The sequence below is a fragment of the Macaca mulatta genome, chromosome 9, assembly GCF_049350105.2.
Source record: "Macaca mulatta isolate MMU2019108-1 chromosome 9, T2T-MMU8v2.0, whole genome shotgun sequence".
NCBI lineage: Eukaryota > Metazoa > Chordata > Mammalia > Primates > Cercopithecidae > Macaca > Macaca mulatta.
This window is the reverse complement of record NC_133414.1, coordinates 26844970-26870710: the sequence shown is the minus strand read 5'-3', so window position 1 is coordinate 26870710 and position 25741 is coordinate 26844970. Positions and strand designations below refer to the sequence as shown.

Sequence of the window (25741 nt, the reverse complement as noted above, 5' to 3'; positions counted from 1 at the left end):
ATGGGAAATGTTATAGGTAGATACAATACGGACTGAAATAAACTATTATAGTCCAACCAGTGACCAGTTCCTGAAAAAAACAAATTCTCTGCATTTCCGTCAGCACTGAGTAGGCTTAAGGTTAGCAATACTATAAATAAGCACACGCAGCAGAGATGTGGTGAGAGGTAGGAGTAAAAAAAGGTGGCAGGAAGTATATGAGTCTCCCTCCATAATGATTGTTCCTTATCAGAAGCCCGAAGAGTAAGTGCCCCACATGTCACTAACACAGTGGTTTGACCTTCTCCCAACACCCTTCACACCCACTGCTATATCGTTAATTGATAATCATCTACTTCTCTTTAACCTTCTGTCTGAGCTTTGGAATTGCTCCTGACAGAATTCTGCTTATCCATCATTTGATTACAGATTAATATAGGAAAAGATCAGGATAAAAAAGCAAAGCTAGTGCAGTTGAAAAAAATAAATCCATAATTTTTGAAGAACTGTTTCTCGAGATGTATAGCAAAAAATATTAAAAATACCTAATTTGAATTATTGGCAATAATCTAGAGGACTTTGCATCGTTGAAACTGTGGTAAGTAAAACTCATACTAGCATACATCATTTTATCGAGCTTCACTTTATTGCACTCCAAACATACTGCATTGTTTACAAATTAAAGGTTTGTGGAAACCTTGCATCGAGCAAATCTCTCACTGACGTTCTTCCAACAGCACGTGCTCACTTCATGTCTCTGTGTCACATTTTGGTAATTCTCACATTTTCATTATTATTATATCTGCTATGGTGACTGGTGATCACGCATCTTTCATGTGAATCTGGTAATCGTTCTGGGGCATCATGAACCACACCCATGTAAGACTGCAAACTTCATAAATGTTGTGTATTCTGACTGATCCACTGACTGGCAGTTCTCCTGTACCTCTCCCCCTCCTTGGGCCTCCCTATTCCCTGAGACATAACAATCTTCAAATTAGGCCAATTAATAACCCTACAATGGTGTCTAAGTATTCAAAAAAAAAAAAAAAAGGAAAAGTCACATGTTTCTCACTTCAAATTAAAAACTAGAAATGATTACACCTAGGGAGGCATATCGAAAGCTAAGATGAGCTAAAAAAAACAAAAAAACAAAAAAAACAAAAAACAAAAAACAGGCTTCTTGTGCCAAATAGTAAACTAAGTAGTAAATGCAAAGGAAAAGTTCTTGATGGAAATTAAAAGTGCTACTCCAGTGAACACATAAATGATAAGAAAGCAAAATAGCCTTATTGCTAACATGGAGAAAGTTTGAGTATCTAGATAGCAGATTAAAGCAACCACAACATTCCTTTACCGCAAAGCTTAATCCAGAGCAAGACCATAACTCTCTTCAATTCGATGAAGGCTGAGAGAGGTCCACATTTTACATATGATAAAACTCATCTAGAGAGATTCCATGACTTGCTGAACTATGCAACCTTAGTGTCATACAACTAGAAAATTAAAGAACCAGAATTTTAACTCAGGTTGTTTAACCCCCAAACCTTCACAGATAAAGAGAGAAAACATAAGGAACAATTGCACACAGATTAAAGACAGTTGCTCAATATTAAAATAACATGTAGATAGGAAACAGCAGCTTGGAAACTGCTGAAAGCTGAAGGAGTGAAATAGAGGACAATCTTGATCTGCTTCTCAAAGCACAAAGGAAACTATTCAAATATAACACAGTGAAAACATAGAAAAAGAAAGCTGAGAGCCAATCTATATGCAATAGGATGTCCTAAGAGAGAAGCCCAGGAGTGCTAAAGCAGGAGAGGTAATATAAGAAATAACACACAAAATGGGATTGTTTGCTTTGTTCTTGCTGATTTGTTTAAGTTCCTTGTAGATTCTGGGTATTAGTCCTTTGTCAGATGCACAGGTTGTGAAGATTTTCTCCCATTCTGTGGGTTGTTTAGTCTGCTAATTATTTCTTTTGCTGTGCAGGAGCTTTTTTGTTTAATTAAGTCCCATCTATTTATCTTTGTTTTCGTTGCATTTGCTTTTGGGTTCTTGGTGGGCTAAGGACATGAACAGACAACTCTCAAAAGAAGATATACAAATGGCAGACAAACATATAAAAAATGTTCAACATTACTAAGTATCAGGGAAATGCAAATTAAAACCACAGTGTGATACCCCTTTCACTCCTGCAAGAATGACCATAATAAAAAAAATAGACATTGGCATGGATGTGCTGAAAAGGGAACAGTTTTACACTACTGGTGGAAATGTAAATTTGTAAAACTACTATGGAAAACAGTGTGGAGAATCCTTAAAGAACTCAGGACACAAAATCAATATTCAAAAATCACAAGCATTCTTACACACCAATAACAGTCAAACAGAGAGCCAAATCATGAGTGAACTCCCATTCACAATTGCTACATAGATAATAAAATACCTAGGAATCTAGCTTACAAGGGATGTGAAGGACCACTTCAAGGAGAACTACAAACCACTGCTCAATGAAATAAAAGAGGACACAAACAAATGGAAGAACATTCCATGCTCATGGATAGAAAGAATCAATATTGTGAAAATAGCCATACTGCCCAAGGTAATTTATCGATTTATATATTCAATGCCATCCCCATCAAGCTACCAATGACTTTCTTCACAGAATTGGAAAAAACTACTTTAAAGTTCATGTGGAACCAAAAAAGAGCCCACATTGCCAAGACAATCCTAAGCAAAAAGAACAAAGCTGGAGGCATCACGCTACCTGACTTAAAACTATACTACAAGGCTATAGTAACCAAAACAGCATGGCACTGGTACCAAAACAGAAATATAGACCAATGGAACAGAACAGAGGCCTCAGAAATAATACCACACGTCTACAACCATCTGATCTTTGACAAACTGACAAAAACAAGAAATGGGGAAAGGATTGCCTATTTAATAAATGGTGCTGGGAAAACTGGCTAGCCATATGTAGAAAGCTGAAACTGAATACCTTCCTTACACCTTATACAAAAATTAATTCAAGATGAATTAAAGACTTAAATGTTAGACCTGAGACCATAAAAACCCTAGAAGAAAACCTACGCACTACCATTCAGGACATAGGCATGGGCAAGGACTTCATGACTAAAACACCGAAAGCAATGGCAACAAAAGCCAAAATAGACAAATGGGATCTAATTAAACTAAAGAGCTTCTGCACAGCAAAAGAAACTGCCATCAGTGTGAACAGGCAACGTACAGAATGGGAGAAAATTTTTGCAATTTACCCATCTGACAAAGGGCTAATATCGAGAATCTACAAAGAACTTAAACAAATTTACAAGAAAAAATCAACCCCATCAAAAAGTGGGCAAAGGATATGAACACTTTTCAAAAGAAGATATTTATGTAGCCGACAGACACATGAATAAAATGCTTATCATCACTGGTCATCAGAGGAATGCAAATCCAAACCACAATGAGATATCATCTCACACCAGTTAGAATGGCGATCATTCAAAAGTCAGGAAACAACAGGTGCTGGAGAGGATTTGGAGAAATAGGAACATTTTTACACTGTTGATGGGAGTGTAAATTAGTTCAACCACTGTGGAAGACAATGTGGTGATTCCTCAAGGATCTAGAACTAGAAATACCATTTGACCCAGCCCCCAGCCATCCCATTACTGGGTATATACCCAAAGGATTATAAGTCATGCTACTTTAAAGACACATGCACATGTATGTTTATTGTGGCACTATTCACAACAGCAAAGACTTGGAACCAACCCAAATGTCCATCAATGACAGACTGGATTAAGAAAATGTGGCACATATACACCATGGAATACTATGCAGCCATAAAAATGGATGAGTTCATGTCCTTTGCAGGGATACAGATGAAGCTGGAAACCATCATTCTGGGCAAACTATCTCAAGGACAAAAAAACAAACACTATGTTCTTACTTACAGGTGGGAATTGAATATGAAAACACTTGGACACAGGGGAGGGAACATCATACACTGGGGCCTGTCATGAGGTGGGGGGATGGGGGAGAGATAGCATTAAGTAAATACCTAATGTAAATGATGAATGAATGGGTGCAGCAAACCAACATGGTACATGCATACATATGTGACAAACCTGCACATTGTGCACATGTACCCTAGAACTTAAAGTATAAAAAATAAAAATAATAAAGAACTAAAAGTAGATCTACCATTTGGTAAAAAGTAGATCTATCACTATCAGGTATCTACCCAGAAGAAAAGAAGTCATTATACTAAAAAGATATCTGCATATGCATGTTTATAGCAGCACAATTCACAATTGCAAAATATGGAACCAGCCCAAATGTCCATCAATCAACTAGTGGATAAAGAAAATACATATATACATGTATGTGTGTGGTGCACACACACCATGGAATACTACTGAGCCATAAAAAGTAAAACAATGGCATTCACAGCAACCTGGATGGAACTGGAAACTATTTTTGTAAGTGAAGTGACTCAGGAATGGAAAACCAAACATTGTATGTTCTCACTTATAAGTGGGAGCCGAGCTATGAGGACGCAAAGACATAAGAATGATATGATGAACTCTGGGGACTCGGGGGAAAGTGTGGGAGGGGGTAAGGAATAAAAGACTATACAATGGGTACAGTGTACACTGCTCAGGTGATGGGTGCACCAAAAATCTCAGAAATTATCACTAAAGAACTTACGTAACCCAACACCACGTGTTTCCCAAAACCCTATTGAAATATAAAATAATAACACAAGAAATTCTCCAATCTCAGGAAAAAATTCAAGCTGAAATTGGAGAGTATATGTCACATTTTTTTGCAACTACAATAAAAAGAGAACAATCAATGATGGTAAGAGTTAGGAAGTCAATAAGGATTCAGATGAGGAATTTTTTTTATATAAAGCAGCAGTTTCCAACCTTTTTGGGATCAGGAACTGGGTTCTTGGAAGACAATTTTTCCACGGACGGAGGTGTGGAGAGTGTGGGGGGGGATGATGGTTTCAGGAGGAAACTGTTCCACCTCATATCATCAGGCATTAGATTCTCATAAGGAGTGCACATGTGCAGTTCACAACAGGGTTTGTGCCCCTATGAGAATCTAATTCCATGGCTAATCTGACAGCAGGTGGAGCGCAGGTGGTAATGATGGCTTACCCACTGCCACTCACTTCCTGCTGTGCAGCCCTGGGGGTTTGGGATCCCTGTTATAAAGGACAAAATGTGGGCCATGTTCAATTCTAGATGATAAAGTGGTAATAACAGGGCTTTTGGAGAAAAAGACAGTAACCCCAAATTCTGCCCAGAGCCACGTTGTTGCCGTATAGAAGCAACAGTCAATGGTGGGTGGATGGTCAGGTATGACAGGCATCTAAAACTACCATTTACTGAACAAACTACTTGGTGATATAGAAATTTCATAATGAGAAAATATTAGCCAAAAGTCAGAACTCAAAAGCAAGAAATTACAGTTGGAAAGTTCCAATAGTGAGTGATCATACCCAATAAACATATAGAAAGTCCCAACAATTTACTTAAATGTAGTGAGAACCAGAAAACATTAGAGAATTGTTTTCCTTTTAAGACTGATTGCTCTTATTGAACATTGATGGCAACTAACTCTAGATTAAATTTTAATAAACTGGGAAGGGGGATAAAAGGAAAAAATAAATGCACCAAATTTTTTATTCATATTCCATTAAAGGGAGCAAAATCATATTGTTGTAATAATGTGATATTTTCTTAGTTCAATAAAATTAAAATAATGTTATATTTATTGGTTCAATAGAATAAGATTTAAGATTAATTTTGTAGGCCTTAGAAAAATAAAAGTTGAAGGAAGTATCATCCATTATAAACCTATAGAAGTAAATAACATCATCTATATTGGATATAGCAGCTGGCCATTACTAGAATTCGGTTTAAGAAAAAAATTCTATAAATCAGTAAGGAACTTCTACAATACCCCTATAGGTGGACTACAGGTACAAGAAATGCTACAGGTCTTGGCTTCTAACCATTAGACCAATTTTTATGTATTATGTATTTTCACATATTATACCATACTTCCCTCCCATAAACCACAGGAAATAGAAAGCATGAAGGAGGAACATCAATTGCTAAGTACAAAAGAAAAATCATAGACTTGTTATTCATTGAGACTATGGAAGATAATATGTGAGATAATCCAAAAGGCTCATATACTGAAAACTAAAAACATTACTAAAAGAAATGAAAGACACATATAAGTAGAAAGATACTTTGTGTTTATTGATCTGAAGACTTAATACTGTTAAGATGGCAATACTACCCAAAGTAATCCACAGATTCAATGCAAACTTGATCAAAATCCCAGCAATAGTTTTGTAGAAACAGAAAAACACATCCTAAAATTTATATAGAACTTCAAGGCAGCTCAAATAGCCAAAACAATTTTTAAAAGAACAAAGTGGAGGCCTCACTCTTTCTGATTTCAAAATTTACTCTAAAGCTACAGTAATCAAAACAATGTGGTATTGGCATAAAGACAGGCATACAGACCAATGGAATAGAGTAAAAAGTCCAGAAATACACCTTAACATATATGATAAAATTATCTTTGGCAAGGGTGACAGGACAACTCTACAGGGAAAGGACCATGTCTTCAACAAATGGTATTGGGAAAACTGGAAATTCTCATGCAAAAAAGAATGAAGTTGGATTCTGATCTTACACCATATATAAAAATTAACTCAAAATGGATTAAAGACATAATGTGAGTCCTAAAACTATAAAATTCCTAGAAGAAAACATAGAGGAAAAGCATTATGACTTTAGATTTGGCTATAATTTCTTGCATATGACACCAAAAGCACAAGTGACAAAAGAAAAAATAGATACACCTTATCAAAATGAAAGACGTTGGGGGCCAAGCAATGTGGCTCATGGTGGTAATCCCAGCATTTTGGGAGACTAAGGCAGGAGGATTGCTTGAGGATAGGAGTTTGAGAGCAGTCTGGGCAACATAGCAAGACTCCATCTCTACAAAAATATTTCAAAAATAGCTGGGGATGGTGGCATGCATCTGTAGCCCTAGCTACTCAGAAAGCTGAAGTGGAAGGGTTGCTTGAGCCCAGGAGTTTGAGGCTGCAGTAAGCTGTGATCATACCACTGCATTACAGCCTGGGTAACTGAGCAAAACCTAATCTCAAATTAAATAAATAAATAAATAAATAACTTTGGGGCTTCAAAAGACCCTATTGATAAAGTAAAAAGAAAAATCACAGAATGGAAGAAAATATTTGCAAACCATGTACCCAGTAAGAGATTAATATACAGAATATATAAGGAACTCCTACAAGTCGACAGTGATAAACCAAATAACCTGATTAAGAAATGGGCAAAGGCAGAACACGGAGGATTTTTAGGGTAATAAAATTAATCTGCATCATAATATAATTGCGGATAAATGCATTATACATCTGTCCAAACTCACAGTGTACAACATCAAGAGTGAACCACAATGTAGACTTGTGAAAATAAAATGGGCAAAAGACTTGAGTAGACACTACTTCAAAGAAGATATATAAATGGTCCATGGCACATGAAAAGATGTTCAACTGTCACTAATCATTAGTAAATGGAAGTCAAACCCACAATGAGATACCACTTCACACTCATTAAGATGGCTAATATTAAAACAACAACAACAAAACAACAGAAAATGACAAATGTAAGTTAGGGTGTGGAGGAATTGTAAACCTTCCAAACTACCGGTGGAAAATGGTGGGGCCTCTGTGAAAAACTGTTTGGTGGTTCCTCAAATCACTAAACCTAGAATTATCATATGATCCAGCAATTCCATTACTAGGTATATAGCAAAAGAATTTAAAACAAGGATTCAAACAGATATTTGTACATGAATGTTCACAGCAGCATCATTCACAATAGCCAAAAAGTAGAAACAACTCAAATGGCCATCAATATAGATGAATGGAAAAGCAAAATGTGGTATATACAAACAATGTCATTCATCATCAAGAAGAAATCAGGTTATAACATATGGTACCACGTCAATGAATCTTGAAAACATTATGCTAAATGTCAGATACAAATGAATAAATATTATATGATTCCACTTACAGAAGGCATAAAATAGGCAAATTTTTAGCAACAGAAAGTAGAAGAGAGTTTACCAAGGGATAGAAAAATGGGATGTTATTGTATAATGGGTAGAGAGTTTGGTTTGTGATGATAAAAAAATGTTCTGAAAATGAACAATAAAAATTTTTCTAAAATAAAAATGACATACCTATCTTTATTTTACCAAAATAGTCATTAGAACATTATAATTAACCTATTAGAATTTCACTTAGAAAGTCATTTCATATACACTAAAACATCTCATTTTTTCAAACAAAAAATTAGCATTGTTATTAAATCTCTTGTCAATTTCTAATTTTTAAAAAAGAAAGATTATAAAAATAGAGGAGAAAATACCAACTACAGTGTGTTCATGTTTTTAAAAAATCAGTTTTTTCTTCTAAATTACTAAACTCAAAACATGCTAAAATTTACTAAAAATAAGTCAAACAAAAGATTATGTTCGGAAATGGTATATGCTGCTGTTCCTTCTAGTGTACCTTGTTTCTCCAAAATTTTCATCTGAAAATAAATTATACTAACACTTGACATTATTAATAGCTGTAAGGAACCATACTCTCTCTTTGAAATCACGAATGGAAAAATATGTTCCTTGTCATAATATTTGGTAAAAAACTGTAGAATAAATTAAAAAATATTTAATATTCAGGCTCTTTAAAATACTGTTTTAAAATTCTTGTTGTTTTAGAAGAACACACTGGGCTCAAAATTACTCACAGTTTACTGACAGATTTCATCTTTAACCAAAGGCATAGGGACAAATGTGTGTAATTAGTTTCCTAAATGTTTCTGCAGGGTGAATTTTAATTTGCTCTTGGAGGTATCATCCCACAAGTCTCACCCTGGAATATAACGGAATCTCATTTGTGTCATTTAAAATGATAAAATGTTAAACCAATATTTCATCAATGATGGTTAGTAGTTAGTTACTAGCGTTGATGTTTTGGGCCTGGACAAATCTCTTTCAATTAAATGTACTCAAAATTAGACTTTCCTGGAAGAACCATGCAACTGAAAAGACGTAAGTATCTATACTATATTATGTCTCTTCAACATGATCACCTAATATTTCATTTGAGAACAGAGAACTCTCCATTATCCCTACATATATTTGCTTGTCGCCCAAAAGGACTGGTTCAGCTGCTAGGTTTGACATTGCTATTGGTTTTCCTATCTTTGATTTGTCAATTCTCGGAACTACTCTAATATGAATAAAAGGGGCCTCAGTTCCAAAATAGCCCACTTCCAGCAGGACCTCAGTGGCATACGGTGCATATCCTAAAGGCAACTAAGATGTGACATTTTATGAATTCTTGTGAAACTGGATTAAAGAACCTGGTTCACATATTGGCAAAAGAAGAAGTAAGAGAAAAAGTCTCAGATTCTAGCTTAGGTGCCATCCCTAACCAGGTGTTTCCTGGCCCTTCCTCAGGGTGTCTTCTGGCATCTGAGAGCGTGTACTTCTCTTCAGGTGTGTGTCTAGGTAGATGCCTCAGCCATCATTAGCACACAGCATTCTGTCCCCAGGTTCACCTATTATAATAGCACACACCTTCACAATCAACTGCCTTCTTGCTCTTAATAGGGAATAGAACCTCGAATTTGTTTTCACTCAGTGAATACCTTTTGAAAACTCAGTAACGACCAGCAGTACTTATAAAAGTTTATATGAAGGATTTGCAGCCCTCCTGTGTTTCAAGATCCAGGAGAGCAAATAGATTTCATGCATAGAATCTGCTTAGAGTCCTAAGAATGGTTCTGAGGCTGATTCTGAATGAAATGGAGAAAAAAAAAAAAAAACCATGTGTGTCTACCATAGTCATGTAGCAGTAACTTGTGGGCTGCACACTGGCCAACTGTGATCTAGACACTCTAAAACTACCTGCATTAACATCAGCCAAGAACAGTGTATCAGGACCACATTATGACACCCCTACAGAATTTATTTGCATGAGCTGTATTTAAGTATTCAAATATCAGCACACATTTGGGGAAATTAACAGGAACAGAGCCATGAAAATAATTATCGTATTCCATGTAAGAATGCTTATCATTCACTACATTTTACAATATTGTCTATATAAAGATCCACAGGAGAAATTTCTTCCAAGACTCGGTGCCAGGAATATTTGAATTTCATCTCAGTGACTGGTTGGTTTTTATTTTATGGCTACTATGACTTATTTTTTTTCCTCCCATTTGCACTGCTACTAGAAAACTCCAGGAAAGCTCTTCCCACTGGCATGGGGTGAGAACAGTATCTCAGCCCTCATGGAATCCATTTGATATCTTAACCTCACCCTTGATTTCAACTAATTTTTTCTAAACTTATTTTCACTTAGCCTTAATTTATTAACTTACACTTTTAATCTTCTAGAAGTGTTTTTATTTCATATGCTGAAATAAGGCTAAATATACATGCATAAACTTTTCAACCTAGCTGTGTGACCTTTGGAAACTTAATCTCTCAGGGGCTGGATTTTCTTTTTTTCTTTTTCTTTTTTTTTTTTTTTTTGAGACAGAGTCTCGCTCTGTCGCCCAGGCGGGAGTGCAGTGGCCGGATCTCGGCTCACTGCAAGCTCCGCCTCCCGGGTTTACACCATTCTCCTGCCTCAGCCTCCCGAGTAGCTGGGACTACAGGTGCCCGCCACCTCGCCCGGCTAGTTTTTTGTATTTTTTAGTAGAGACGGGGTTTCACTGTGCTAGCCAGGATGGTCTCGATCTCCTGACCTCGTGATCCGCCCGACTCGGCCTCCCAAAGTGCTGGGATTACAGGCTTGAGCCACCGCGCCCGGCCTGGATTTTCTTTTTCTTTTTTTTTTTTTTTTGAGACGGAGTCTCGCTCTGTCGCCCAGGCTGGAGTGCAGTGGCGCGATCTCGGCTCACTGCAAGCTCCACCTCCCGGGTTCACGCCATTCTCCCGCCTCAGCCTCCCGAGTAGCTGGGACTACAGGCGCCCGCCACCACGCCCGGCTAGTTTTTTTTTTTTTTTTGTATTTTTAGTAGAGACGGGGTTTCACCGTGTTAGCCAGGATGGTCTCGATCTCCTGACCTCGTGATCCACCCGCCTCGGCCTCCCAAAGTGCTGGGATTACAGGCTTGAGCCACCGCGCCCGGCTGATTTTCTTATCTATAAAACGAGAGGTTTCGCCATTCTAGCTCTGAACTGTTTTTCATCTTGCTAAATTAAAACCAGGAAAGTATTATAGTAACAAACTTATTCCTATATTACAAATTTTTATTTTGTTACTTTTTTCCTAACTATTATAACAACACAAGAAGGAGTATGTGTCCTAATTCTCAATATCCCTAATGACTTCATAATCAATACCCAGGAAAGATTTCCATAAGTTTCTCATTTTGAGGGTGCGGATGGAAATTGAAACTTCCTAGAAAAGCCAGTAGTATCAATAAGTAGGTAAATAAACTGGGTTTTATTTGCATGCTAAGTAATCACTCTTGAAAAGGACAAAAAGCCACATATAAATAAATGCACAGTAAATGGTTTTTGAAGAAGATTATCAGCACAGAAATATGTATGCGATTGCATATGTGCCTATGAATGAATACTTACGGAGCTTGGGTGCCGCCTTCAAAGAGGCACAGCTATGTTTCCCAACTTCTCATTCTTTTGAACTACTTTAAATGTCATACTTGGCCCCCAATGTGGGAAGCATACATGAATTATGAATTTTATAAAGAGGTCCAAAATTATATTACAAAAGACAAACAACTAGTAAAGACTAAGTGGAAGGTATTTTACATGGATTATCTCATTAACCCTTTTAAATAATCCCGGAAGGTAAGTATTAATAAGATGTAAACTCCTTTAAAAATTTGTAAAAGATTTATTGAGATATAATACACATACTTTAAAATTCACATTTTTAAAGTATATAATCCAGTAGTTTTTAGCCTATTGACAGAGGGGTGCAACTATTACCCTAATCTAATTTTGTAACTTTTTTTTTTTTTTTTTTTTTTTTTGAGACGGAGTCATGCTCTGTCGCCCAGGCTGGAGTGCAGTGGCCGGATCTCAGCTCACTGCAAGCTCCGCCTCCCGGGTTCACGCCATTCTCCTGCCTCAGCCTCCCAAGTAGCTGGGACTACAGGCGCCCGCCACTTCGCCCGGCTAGTTTTTTGTATTTTTTAGTAGGGACGGGGTTTCACCGTGTTAGCCAGGATGGTCTCGATCTCCTGACGTCGTGATCCGCCCGTCTCGGCCTCCCAAAGTGCTGGGATTACAGGCTTGAGCCACCGCGCCCGGCCATTTTGTAACATTTTTGTTGTTCCAAAAAGAAACCCTGAACTCAATAGCCCTAACTCCCCATTCTTCCTTCCTGGTAGTCCCTGGTAACCACTAATCTACTTGTCTCCATGAATTTGCCTCTTCTGAGCATTTCATTTAAACGAAATGATACAATATGTGATCTTTTGTAACGCTTTTACTTAGCAGTTTTCAAGGTTCATCTGTGTCCTATGAACATTGGTGTGCATATTTCTTTGTAGACATATATATTCAGTTCTTCTGGATATATACCGGGAGTGGAATTGCTGGGTCATATCACACTTCGAGTTTTAACTTTTTGAGGGACTGCCAAACTATTTTCCAAAAGGGCTGTACCATTTTACATTTCCCACAGGAATGAATGAGAGTGTCAATTTCTCCACATCCGCAACACTTGTTACCATCTTTTCTATTTTTAGCTATGCTAGTGGGTATTGTTAGTTTGAGTTGCGTTTTCCTAGTGACTATGTGTTGATAATCCTTTCATACACATTTTGGCTTATTCATATATTTTCTTTGGATAAATGTTTATTTAGATCCTTGTCTCACTTTTTAAATTGGTTTTACTTCTCTTTTCATTGATTGGTTACCTGTCCTTTACATATTCTGGATGCTATTCCTTATCATAGGTAGGATTTACAAATATCTTCTGCCATTCTATGTGTTTTCTTTTTACTTTCTTGATGCTGTCTTTGATACAAAAAAGTTTTCATGAAGTCAAATTTATCTACTTTTGTCATGTATGCTTGTGATGTCATATTTAAGAACCTACTGCTTAACTGAAGTTCATGAAGATTTATGCCAATGTTTTATCCTAATAAAACTTCCTTGGGTTTTTACTCTCTCATTTTGATCTATGATCCATTTTAATTTAGTTTTTGTACATGGCGTGTGAATACCATTTTACAGAGGAGAAAACTAGACAAAAAAGGGCTAAGCAATTCTCACAAAGTCTCACAGTATGCAAGGAGCTGAGACAGTATTCAAATCTAAACAATCTGAGTCTGCACACTTACCCGCAATTGTTATGCTACTTCTGTATTACAATTGGATTTTTTTTGTCAAAATAGATGTAAATTGATAAATTGTGTGGGCTTTGTTCTTTTAATTATCAATGAGTAGAGAATGTAATAGGAAACTCCTAAAGAAATGTCAATATTGCTACAAAAGAGATCATCAAGTTTCTTCTTCATCCAAAGAAATGTTGCAAAGACACAGGAAATCTTTAAAAAGCGAATCCAAATTCTACATGCTATAAATCTCCAATCTCTATACTGGAATGTTCTATCATTTTTACAATTGCTTTTAGCAATTGAAATCACAGCAGAAAATTGCATCAAACATTTCTTTTCATCAATATACATGGTCTATGTTCATTCGCTTTATTAGCTTATATCCCTCTTTTATTATGTTACATTCTGCAAAAACTGATTCTTCGAAAGGTGACCATCTGAAAACTAGATAATGTTTAATTTATCAATTCCTACTATTAATAGTTTTTAATCTATAGAAATTTCACTAAAATGACATGTAAAACTATGTATTCTCATTATAGTCCTGTAAAGTAGGATTTTGGTCATTAAAATGATATTTCACATGAAGGTCCAGGGAAATTAGCAAGGTTTAATAACTGGCAAAGCTAAGTAACATTAACATTTATTAAGACATTGGTCTTGTCAGAACTATCTCAGGTTTTTAAATATCCAATGTAATATTTTACCTACCATGTATTACTGACTAATTTAGCAGAGCAATCATTAATTATCAAACTCAATTAAAATTCATAGGGAACCGTGTGTTATCTACCATATAAATGAATTACATTATATCAGAGAGATTTCAGAGAAATTAATAAACAGACCTTTCAATTCTACCTGCTATGCCACTGACAGGCTTTTTACAAAACCAATTAATTTTATCTAGGTAACAGTGGTTATATATTTCTCAACTCTACTTGCCTACTATTTTTATTATATAACACACAGTTTGTTGCAAAAGAAAGGTTAATTGGTTAAATGAGGAGCAATCTGCCTGTTTGCACTTTCTTGCTGACTTTAAGCTTGATTTTAATTTGTGCTGGATTCTTCTGTTAATGAAATTGTCCATTTTAAATGACTATCAAAGTCTATAACATTAACAAAATGAACGCAATCTCCTAGAATCTCAACAGAGGCTTTTTAATAATAAAAATGTGTATACTGGTACCAAAACAGAGATATAGACCAATGGAACAGAACAGAGTCCTCAGAAATAATACCACACATCTACAGCCATCTGATCTTTGACAAACCTGAGAGAAACAAGAAATGGGGAAAGGATTCCCTATTTAATAAATGGTGCTGGGAAAATTGGCTAGCCATAAGTAGAAAGCTGAAACTGGATCCTTTCCTTACTCCTTATACGAAAATTAATTCAAGACGGATTAGAGACTTAAATGTTAGACCTAATGCCATAAAAACCCTAGAGGAAAACCTAGGTAGTACCATTCAGGACATAGGCATGGGCAAAGACTTCATGTCTAAAACACCAAAAGCAACGGCAGCAAAAGCCAAAATTGACAAATGGGATCTAATTAAACTAAAAAGCTTCTGCACAGCAAAAGAAACTACCATCAGAGTGAACAGGCAACCTACAGAATGGGAGAAAATTTTTGCAATCTACTCATCTGACAAAGGGCTAATATCCAGAACCTACAAAGAACTCAAACAAATTTACAAGAAAAAAACAACCCCATCAAAAAGTGGGCAAAGGATATGAACAGACATTTCTCAAAAGAAGACATTCATACAGCCAACAGACACATGAAAAAATGTTCATCATCACTGGCCATCAGAGAAATGCAAATCAAAGCCACAATGAGATACCATCTCACACCAGTTAGAATGGCAATCATTAAAAGGTCAGGAAACAACAGGTGCTGGAGAGGATGTGGAGAAATAGGAACACTTTTACACTGTTGGTGGGATTGTAAACTAGTTCAACCATTATGGAAAACAGTATGGCGATTCTTCAAGGATCTAGAACTAGATGTACCATATGACCCAGCCATCCCATTACTGGGGATATACCCAAAGGATTATAAATCATGCTGCTATAAAGACACATGCACACGTATGTTCATTGCGGCACTATTCACAATAGCAAAGACTTGGAATCAACCCAAATGTCCATCAGTGACAGACTGCATTAAGAAAATGTGGCACATATACACCATGGAATACCATGCAGCCATAAAAAAGGATGAGTTTGTGTCCTTTGTAGGGACATGGATGCAGCTGGAAACCATCATTCTTAGCAAACTATCACAAGAACAGAAAACCAAACACCGCATGTTCTCACTCATAGGTGGGAACTGAACAATGAGATCACTTGGACTCGGGAAGGGGGACATCACACACCGGGGCCTATTATGGGGAGGGGGGAGGGGGGAGGGATTGCATAGGATTTATACCTGATGTAAATGACGAGTTGATGGGTGCAGCACAGCAACATGGCACAAGTATACATATGTAACAAACCTGCACGTTATGCACATGTACCCTAGAACTTAAAGTATAATAATAATAAAAAAATAAATAAAAATAAAATAAAATAAAAAAATGTGTAACTTGAGGCTTCATAATAGATGCCATTCACAGAGGGTTTTTAAAACAGTTTCTAATGGGAACACTTTATACCTTCAATGAACTCTGTAATCTAAACCAATCTGTACAGCTTTCCCAGTATAAAGAGGTCTTTTGAATTTGGAAAAGATTGGAGACTTTAGGTTTTGTTTTCTTTCCAATGGCACAAATACATTTCTGCAAGCATCAGAACCACAAATTCAAATACAACACTGGCTACATGTAACTAATTGGGTGGCCAACTTGAGAAAGCTTCCCCCAAAGCTTTGTCCTGCACATTTTAACATTTCATTTACCCATGACTGAAAGGCATACAAATGCTTCTACCCACCCCTTTTTATTGAGACAGGGCAGGGTCTCACTCTGTCACCCAGGCAGAAGTACAGTGGTGTGATCAGAGCTCACTGCAGTCTTGAACTCTAGGCTCAAGAGATACTCCTGTCTCAGCCTCCTAAACAGTTGGGACTATAGGCAGGCACCACCACACTGGCTAGTTTTTGTTTTTTTGTTTTTGTTTGTTTGTTTTGTAGAGAAATTTTTAATTTTTTTTTTGGAGAGAAATGGTTTTTTAATTTATTTATTTTTTGTAGAGACAGGGTCTTGCTATGTTGGTCAGGCTGGTCTCAAACTCTCTGGCCTCAAGCAATTCTCCAGCCTTGGCCTCTCAATGTACTGAGATTATAGGCATGAGCCACTGCTCCTGGTCTATACTACTCTTGATTACTTAGAATAGAACCAAAGGATATGTTCTCTCCAAAGTTGTATAAGTTCTTCCCAGGATTGTTATTATTCTGGGACACTAATGTAAGACAAAATATAAGGTCATAAATAAATTCATTCTTCAAAGTATAATGTGCTAAAAAATAGTTGAGTCATTTACCATCTTTAAACATAAGAAAAATATAATAAACATAACAAAGCTTCTTAGATACAAAAAAATTAATAATACATTGGATAGTGGCAGAATAAGTTTCTCTAGAGGCCAAAGACATGATGTAAAGGAGAGTCATTTAAGTCAATGAAGCACTTGAGATCCCGACTAAACAAGGGGAAACATTCTGTAAATGTTAAAGTATCATGTTTTAATCTCTATTTTTCTGGTCAGCTAAAGAATATAACTTTCATATTCTAGTCCAATCACATTATAGAAAGACTGCTGCTTAGTAGAGAAGGAACTTGCATGTGAAAACTCTGTTTGCTTAAAAAAATAAGAGGTTGCTCTATAACAAGAGGATCATAACCAGGATACCTGGGTTTACCTTTGCTTTGCGAAAGTGGTAGACCACCAGCATGCTAACGAAGTCGAGCAGCATACACAGGGCTTGGAAGGAGATGATGGCAAGTCGCAAATACTTATCCTCCTGGACGAAGCACGGGCTGTCATCTGCACAGAAGGGGCAGCCCTCCCTGCAAGGTAGGCAGACATAGGCTTCTTCTGACACATCTTTTGTACTTCCTGAAATATGTTGATCCGGACCCCTTCCTGAAAGTTCCAAATAAAACCACAGTGTCATTCGCACCTCTTAGGTAGGTAAGATTGAGTATAGAGTCAAAAGACATCCTTGACTCCTCATTCCTTTTCTCATTTATTATAGACCTTTTATCAACCCTCTTGCTAGGAGAGTTACTTTAGACTCTTACAAAATTCTTTTTATCCTTTTGATTTTAAAAATCATCAGTGACAGTGGTTGAGGAAAATTAGCAAAATTTCAAAAGCTTCATGAGGGCAGGGAACAGTTTTCCTAAGTCTTTTTTTTTTTTTTTTTTGAGATGGAGTCTTGCTCTGTCCCCCAGGCTAGAGTGCAGTGGCACAATCTTGGCTCACTGCCAGCTCTGCCTCCCGGGTTCATGCCATTCTCCTGCTTCAGCCTCCCAAGTAGCTAGGACTACAAGCTCCCACCACTGTGCCCGGCTAAATTTTTGTATTTTTAGTAGAGATGGGGTTTCACCATGTTAGCCAGGATGACCTCAATCTCCTGACCTCGTGATCCGCCCACCTCTGCCTCCCAAAGTGCTGCGATTACAGGTGTGAGCCACCGCGCCCGGCCTTCTAAGTCTTTTATATCATTATCTACCACTCACCAACTGAAAAGCACAAATCATATTCCACAAATATTTGTAAGACAATTAACCAGAAGTAGGAATAAGAAAGTTGATGTTTTTATGTACCGAGTAAATACATGCATACCTTTGGGAACTTCTTGACCTAGATAGCACAGAATCCAAAATGAGACTTTGACTGCTCCTTAATTCATTCATCAGGGATCTCATCTACCAAGTTCATTAGGTCTAAATTAGGTGAAATGGTATTTGACAGTTGTTCAGTGTGCAATTTGCCTAATGATGGTACATCCTTTGCCAAGAGTACAGTCCATACTTATAAGCTATCATGTAATTTCCCACTTTACATGCTCTTAGGACATTTTCAACACTATTCACTTACTGCTATCGATCCTCCTTTTAATTTTAGGTTCTTCTGTCTCAATTATCAACCTTAAGTTACTTCTGAAGCTCAATAGGTAAAGCTTCTCTTTAATAGTTAAGATGAGTTTAGCACCAACATCTATCCAATTAATGCCAAATATGAAGAAAAAAGAAACAGAAATGATTTCCAACTCTGAATTCAATATAAAAGACATCAATGAATATGAACCCACTTCAGTATATAACACAGCTTTGATTAACTGAGGAATTTGGGAAAGAGGTTCCTCTAGGTAACAGCATTTTAATAATATACAGTTTAACAGAAAGTCTTGGTTCTTTTCAACCCCTATTAAAGATTCACAATCTTTGTACAATGTATTTGTCTGCTTTGTTTCCTCAGTAAAGACAATAGCAAAAACACAATTGAATATTTCTCTGATGATTATGGATATAATGCTGTTTAAGAGTCATCATTCCGTTACATGATGAAAAGCAAATGGATTTTATTGTCAAGCAGACTTTGTTCCCTACTCCAGAAAACTCTATGACATGAGACAACTCACTAGACCACTTGGGGTCTTAGTTTACTTATTTATGAAACATGAATTGCTGTGGGATTAAATGAGATTATTTACTTATTTATTTATTTTTGAGATGGAGTCTCACTCTGTCACCCAAGCTGGAGTGCAGTGGCATGATCTTGGCTCACTGCGACCTCCGTCTCCTAGGTTCAAGTGATTCTCCTGCCTCAGCTTCCTGAGTAGCTGGGACTACAGACACGGGCCACTATGACTGGCTAATTTTTGTATTTTTAGTAGAGACAGGGTTTCACCATGTTGGTCAGGCTGGTCTCGAACATTTGACCTCGTGATCCACCTGCCTCGGCCTCCCAAAGTGCTGGGATTACAGGTGTGAGCCACCGCACCTGGTTGAGATTATTAATATTTATAGAAATCATAGTGACTGGCCCTTTCTCCTCTTCTCCAAATATAGGAGATGCAAAGAGTAATTAGGAATTCATGGTGCCTTAAAAAAAGATATTCCTCCAAAACAGAGAAGTTAGAAGAAAGAACTGAGATACAGAGTGAATGTTAGAGACAGAACCTGCAGAGATCTCTGGGAGTGGATAAGATAATTATTGGGAAATGTACAGAGGGAAATGCTAGACAGGGAAGAGTACTTACAGTGTCATAACAGAAATGAAATTTACTAAAAAATGCTATAATGTGATCAATATGACTGAGAAAAGTCTACAAGATTTAATAATTATTTTATTCTTCACTGACCTATAAGATAATAGTTTCCAAAGAGTAGGAGATTTAGTCCCTAAATTGTCAAGGCTTATGTACTAAATAAGTAATAAGATAGTATATTATTTAAATAAATGCACTATTGAATGAAAAAAGCAAGAAAAACTCATGGTTGAGAGGAATAATGATGGTATTTTTAAAAAGTGATTTTGTTTTTGTTTGTTTGTTTTCTTTGAAACAGGTGCGATCATAACACAACTGCATCCAGTAAAAATGGGCCATTTGAAATTGAGTAACTATATGAGAAAACTGGTAAAGGAAGGATTTGAGAAGTCATGATTGGATGTAATCAACAGCATAGTTGGAGAAATTAACTCTAAGAATATTTGATATCTCTTCTGACACTGGAAAAAAGTAGAGATAAATCAAAGATTTTTAAAAGGTGTACTGTTTTTTAGCAGAAAGAAGGAATCAGTTGGAAAAAAAATACATTTTGAAGTAGAAAAAATGTGGCAGCCAATCTTGTAGAGTCTTATCCTTCTCAACAAAGCAGGTAAGAATACTTATTGAGAGTGAAGAAGGCCTTTTTTGAGATTAAAGACATGAAGGTTGAGGCAGAAATATAATACAAGATGATTTGTCAGATCACTTGGCAGAAAAATAATCCAGTTAGAGTAAGACAGTATGCATTACTAAGAAACATAGTCAAGATAGTGTGTGATTTTGTACGATTATCAGTAGCATAGAAACAAACGCAGAGGATAGAGCAGTCACACACAGAGAATAAAGAAAGGATTTTGCTAATGACAGTTTTAGGCTTCTTTTCATGTAACTACAAAACGTGCTCCCAGACAGCAAGAGTGTGAGAGGAGGGGTAAAAAGGCAAAGGAGGAAAGCCAACACAAGGCTGTATAATGGATCTGCAGCCTTCACTCCCTTGGAGCAGTTTGTGCTCAATCCTCCAGGGACTTCTTGAATCTGAGTCAATCGTAGAGATAAAGGGGAAAACATGTCTCCATTATCAACCTTACTAATTGATAAAGGGTTTCCAGAATCATCAACTGCCCCCACGTGCCTGCATTATGCACACTTGATCCAAAGCAGGTTCTCACATCTTGTGTCACGACCACAGAGGTACCTCATAGCAGAACAGAAAGTGAGAAGCATATGAGGAAAGGCACACCACAATGGCACTTACACAAAGCCATTCAAAACCTTCAGGAAATGGTGATCGCAATGGGTAGAGAAAGAGATAAGGCGAAAAGCAATTTGAGATGATTAAAAAAAGGTATCCAATGCAGATAAAAACTTGAAGAATCATAGTCAAGTCAAAAACTGAGAAGTATGAGAAGCCAGGATACTGAGAAAACAATGCATTAACTCGAGTACGAACTGGATAGTTACGTAAGTGAAGCCAGAGTCATTTCACTAAGATAAAAGTGTCAAGGATTCAGAAGGTCTAATGATGGTGACTACAATGTGAAGAATCATAGAGCACTGTAGAATAGGAGATGATAAAGTATGAGCTCTAAGATTCAGATTTGAGACACAGAGGTTAGGATTTCCCCCTTCTGGATGAGATGGAAGAACAGGGATTAAATTTATCTTCCCATCAGAAACAACCAAAAACAATGGACAAATTGAAACCTAATGGCTTTACCAGGCACTGGACATTAGCAACAAAGGACAGTGAATCCTAACAGGTGCAAGCAATCACCACACAAACCAAAATACCATAAAAAGAAGTACAATAGAAGTTAAATTAATCAAAAAATTATCTGTGGAGGTATTGTTTGTTTTACAAAATAGTCCTTCTTACACAAATCTTTGCTTTCTTGCTTCAACTAAATAGGCTGATCTTTTTTCATTGGCTTAGGAAGATATTAGCTACATTTAAAGCAAACAGTATACATTATTTACTTTCAATACAAATGAAACTTGAAACTTCACCCACATCAGCTAAGGTTTAATTCTCTGAGATGGGATAAGTAGAGACTATTTAGCACCTCGAATCACTTAAACTTGAAAAATATTGCAGTATGTTAAGTGCTCAGTATATTTAAGCTTAGTTTTTGCAGGGTTAGGGTTAGGGTTTTGGGTAAAGGAGTAACATGATATGGTTTATGTAATTAAAGGATTGCTTTGATTGTATAGAAAACATACTCTAGAGGACAAGGGAAAGAGCAAGGATAGTGATGAGAAGCTACTGTAATAATCCAGGTGAGACTTGATAAAGGCTGGGGTCACAGTATTGCAGTAAAAATGGTTGCATGCAGAGTTTGAAGGTGGAGTTGACATAATTTTAGATGGCTTGGTTATCACGTGAGACAGAAAGAAAAGTGTCAAAGCTGTCTCCAAGGTGTTTAGTATGAATGAGTGGAAGAAAAAAGTTACCATTAACCAAGAAGGGAAGGCACACATGTGGAGAAGGCTTTGGAAGAAATCCTAAGTCCAATCTTGACATGGCAGGTTAAGGATGTCTACTTGAGAGCCAAGTGATGATGTCTAAAAGGCATCCTGATATATGTGAAAAAGGCCTGCACTGAAGATAAATATTTGAAAATAATGGGCACTTAGGGAGTATTTAGAGCCACGAGACTAGATAACATTGCCCAAAGAATGAATAAAAATAGCAAAGATGCCTAGGCTCCCCCAATATTAATGCCAAACAAAATTCTTAATTATCCCCAAACTATCTCTCACTCTGCCTCCTATTTTACAAGAGGCAAAGAATTATTTCTTTCTGTAACTGCAAATGCAGAAAGCTTTAACAGAAAATAATATTTTTTTCCTGAATTTATGTGCAAGTTGCCACTACCAAACAGCTAAAGCTGCTATTTTTGTCTTGGTCCCCAGAAAGCAGAACCTGAGATACGAACTTGGACACAGATGTCTGATTTAGGAGATGACTCCTAAAAGAAGGTGTAAAATATAAAAATAACTAATTCAAAATCTAAGCTGTTGGAACTCTAAATTATTTTGAGCCTAAAAGGAATTTGATTATGGTGCTCAAGTCACATAACCGGCAGCTATAACCTTTGTATCTTTGATTATAGATTAGCCTTATTCCTTACCTACATTGTTTTGTAAAATGTTGCAAGTAACTAAAAGGCACCAGAAAAGATCGCCTTCCTCTTCATTGTTGATCTTAATGATCTTTATTATAGATTAACTTCCCTCCTACTGTTTCTCACACAAAGACTTCATGGCTATCGCATTGTCATAAGATGGAATGTTAAATACAGTTTTGTAAACTGGAAAGAAAATGAAAACCAGCTATAAAGAAAAGAAATTAAGCCAGATGGAAAAGAAAGCAAATTATAACTAATTAAATTGTTGTAACTCATAAACCAGCTTTTTATAGAAAATACTGCAATCCTATTAAATTTATTTGTTTTCTTCCAATAAGCAAGACATTTAACTTTTAACTTAGTAGCACTGACCACAGTTCTCCGGTGTCCGTGTTTCCCAGCTGGCTATTCCCACCTTTTTGCTTGAATAAACTCTTTTAAACTGAAATCTGATCCTTTCAACGATTTCAGGTTGACCAAAGATAGAGTGATAGAAGGAAATCAGATATAGTAAGACAAGGAAGAAAGAAAACATAATAAAAGTAGATTACTGAGTTGGATATTACTGTGGGAAAACGGGGGATCAATCCTGCTGGGATCCCTCTAAAACTGTATACAATGCCCTTCAGATTTGACTTTCCAGAGGATGGAAGGCTGGAATATTTATGCAGCAACTACCAATCCCTTTGTTTGACAGTTATCCCAGGAAACTTCCATTTCACCACACTTCTGGGCAAGGGCTGAGCAAGCTTAGGGGGCTTCAGAGACAGCCCTGAGGCAGAAAAGAAAAGAAATTCTATGGGCACTTGAAGTTGGATACTGGCAGCATGTTCAGTAATATTAGCTGTCTACTGTAGCTAAAATCTAAGGTGAGTCAACAGTATGTGATGCAGGGCAAGAAAAGCTTGTATCATAGCTTCCACATTCCAAAGTGAGCTGTCTCTGGCAGCATTCATACAGAATAGAATTTGAATGGTGCCCCTAGATTTGAACAACATGGTAATCATGTGATGGACATGGAAAAGTGAACTAACTTGGGATCTTGTAGATCGCAAAGGTAACTCTAATCATGATGTTAAAGGCTTTCCTTTACATTCACAAAACAATTTACTTCCTGGAAGTAGTTTATTCTTGCCTGTGGTCATTTTTGCTCCTTGATAATACTACATCTAAATCAATTTGTTAAATACAGTAGAGAACAAAATAAATTGCTTCCAGTTAAACCACTGCACTTAAAGAGTAGAACCCTCTGATTATAACTCAACTGCTGTATGGTGAGATACTCTAATATCTGGGCTAATCAAACTACCCAAGCAGGGCTTTTAACATCTGGAGGCCCAATAAGCTGACATCATCACCAAAGGAACAACCTTAATGTCAGGTTAGCAAAAAGAAAATAGTTTCTCTTGTCAGATTTTGCCAAATTCAACTAATAAGTATAGAGTATTGTCAAATAAACTAAGCCATTATGAAACATTCTAAACAGTTGGGCTTAGGATCAGCTATTTATTTCTTTTTCATAAGATATACCCTAGTTTAAAAAAGTATCTTTTGCAATTAAAAATGCAGTACATTCTTTTAGAAATGTATTTGTGTGGGTTAAATTTATATAATTAAAGAAAAATTAGTGTCCTTTTCTTCTCTTACTAGAAAATGTTATTTCTAAATCGGACTTTGATCTCATTTCTGCATTATAATACAAAGATATATATCTTGTCACTAATTCAATGTTATTGTTCATCTACCTTTCCTAATTATGATCTCCTCTACATTGATGTAATTCATTATTCACATAAATTAAGGTTCTTGCATAGTGATTGCAATGTTCTCCAATTTTGATTCACTGGGAAGACTGAATTACTTGTCTATGTTCAATCTTTTGAAATGGAGAATCGGGGGTAGAATTTTGAAACATATGAATTGTAGACAGTATGCTGAATAGTCCACATTTGCTGTCCAAAGGTGCACTTCAATGTACTTCCTTTGCCCCATCATTGTCCAGAGATCCACATCAACATGGAGAGCTTTCCATGACTGATATACTCTGTCTCTGCTCAGTTCTTTTCCTGAGGTTACATGCCATTGTGATTTTCTTTACTTGACTGTATTATTCTACTCTGCTTACTGGTAGAGTTCCACAGATCTAAACGGTATGTGAAAAGAAACTGTGAGCTCTCTAAGAATAGAACAATGGTTTTGTATCTTTATTTTCCCACCTATATTAAAATTACAAAAGACTCAAAATACTGGGCCATGAAATACAGTCATGAGTACAGGACATAGAAAAAGCCTATACACTTTATTATCTTCCTCAAGTAGGAGAGAAATCATAGTTAACAGGTATTCCATCTACTGAATTAGTAGCAACTAGGTATAAGGTTGAAAAATGAATGTAACTCCAAACAATTCTGTATTTCCTGATATGGGAAATAAATTGTTGGTTAGATAAGTATTTCAATATTCATGTATAAAAGGCAACTTGTTGGAAAATAAATTATGAGGACATTTTATTATTTGTGCTCACAAATACCATGAGATCAATTCACAAATGGCAAACAGTAACATGCCATCATAAAAAACTTCCTCTTTAACAATGTATTTAACTTCATTTGACTGTCAAAATTCATGAAGTTCTATAAGGAACACAAAGTTGTAAGAGAGAGAAAGCAAAACCAAAAGTCAAGAGATCTGATTTCTAAAGCTCAAAAAGCAACTAAAATTAAAGACAGAGCTTGTGATACTCAGTGTTTCCTTTAGGACTCAAAGCACAATTTAATAATCTTCCAGTTCTAAAAACATTTGCTGATTTATGCTAAAGTTCCCTATCTAGGAAAAGAGAATATATGCCGCTAGTAGAAATCATACTACTACGTAATAATAATAATAAGCTCTAGGCCGGGCGTAGTGGCTCACGCCTGTAATCCCAGCACTTTGGGAGGCC

The 25741-nt window shown here is 36.5% G+C and overlaps 1 protein-coding gene across 1 annotated transcript in view; it reads right to left on the bottom strand.

Moving 5' to 3' along the window:
- Positions 1 to 25741, bottom strand: part of GPR158 (G protein-coupled receptor 158) — a 432618-nt gene that overhangs the window by 175581 nt on the left and 231296 nt on the right. The window contains exon 4 of the mRNA XM_001101165.5: positions 17315 to 17538. Within this exon, the coding sequence (XP_001101165.3) occupies positions 17315 to 17538 (224 nt within the window). The remainder of the gene's footprint in view (positions 1 to 17314; positions 17539 to 25741) is intronic.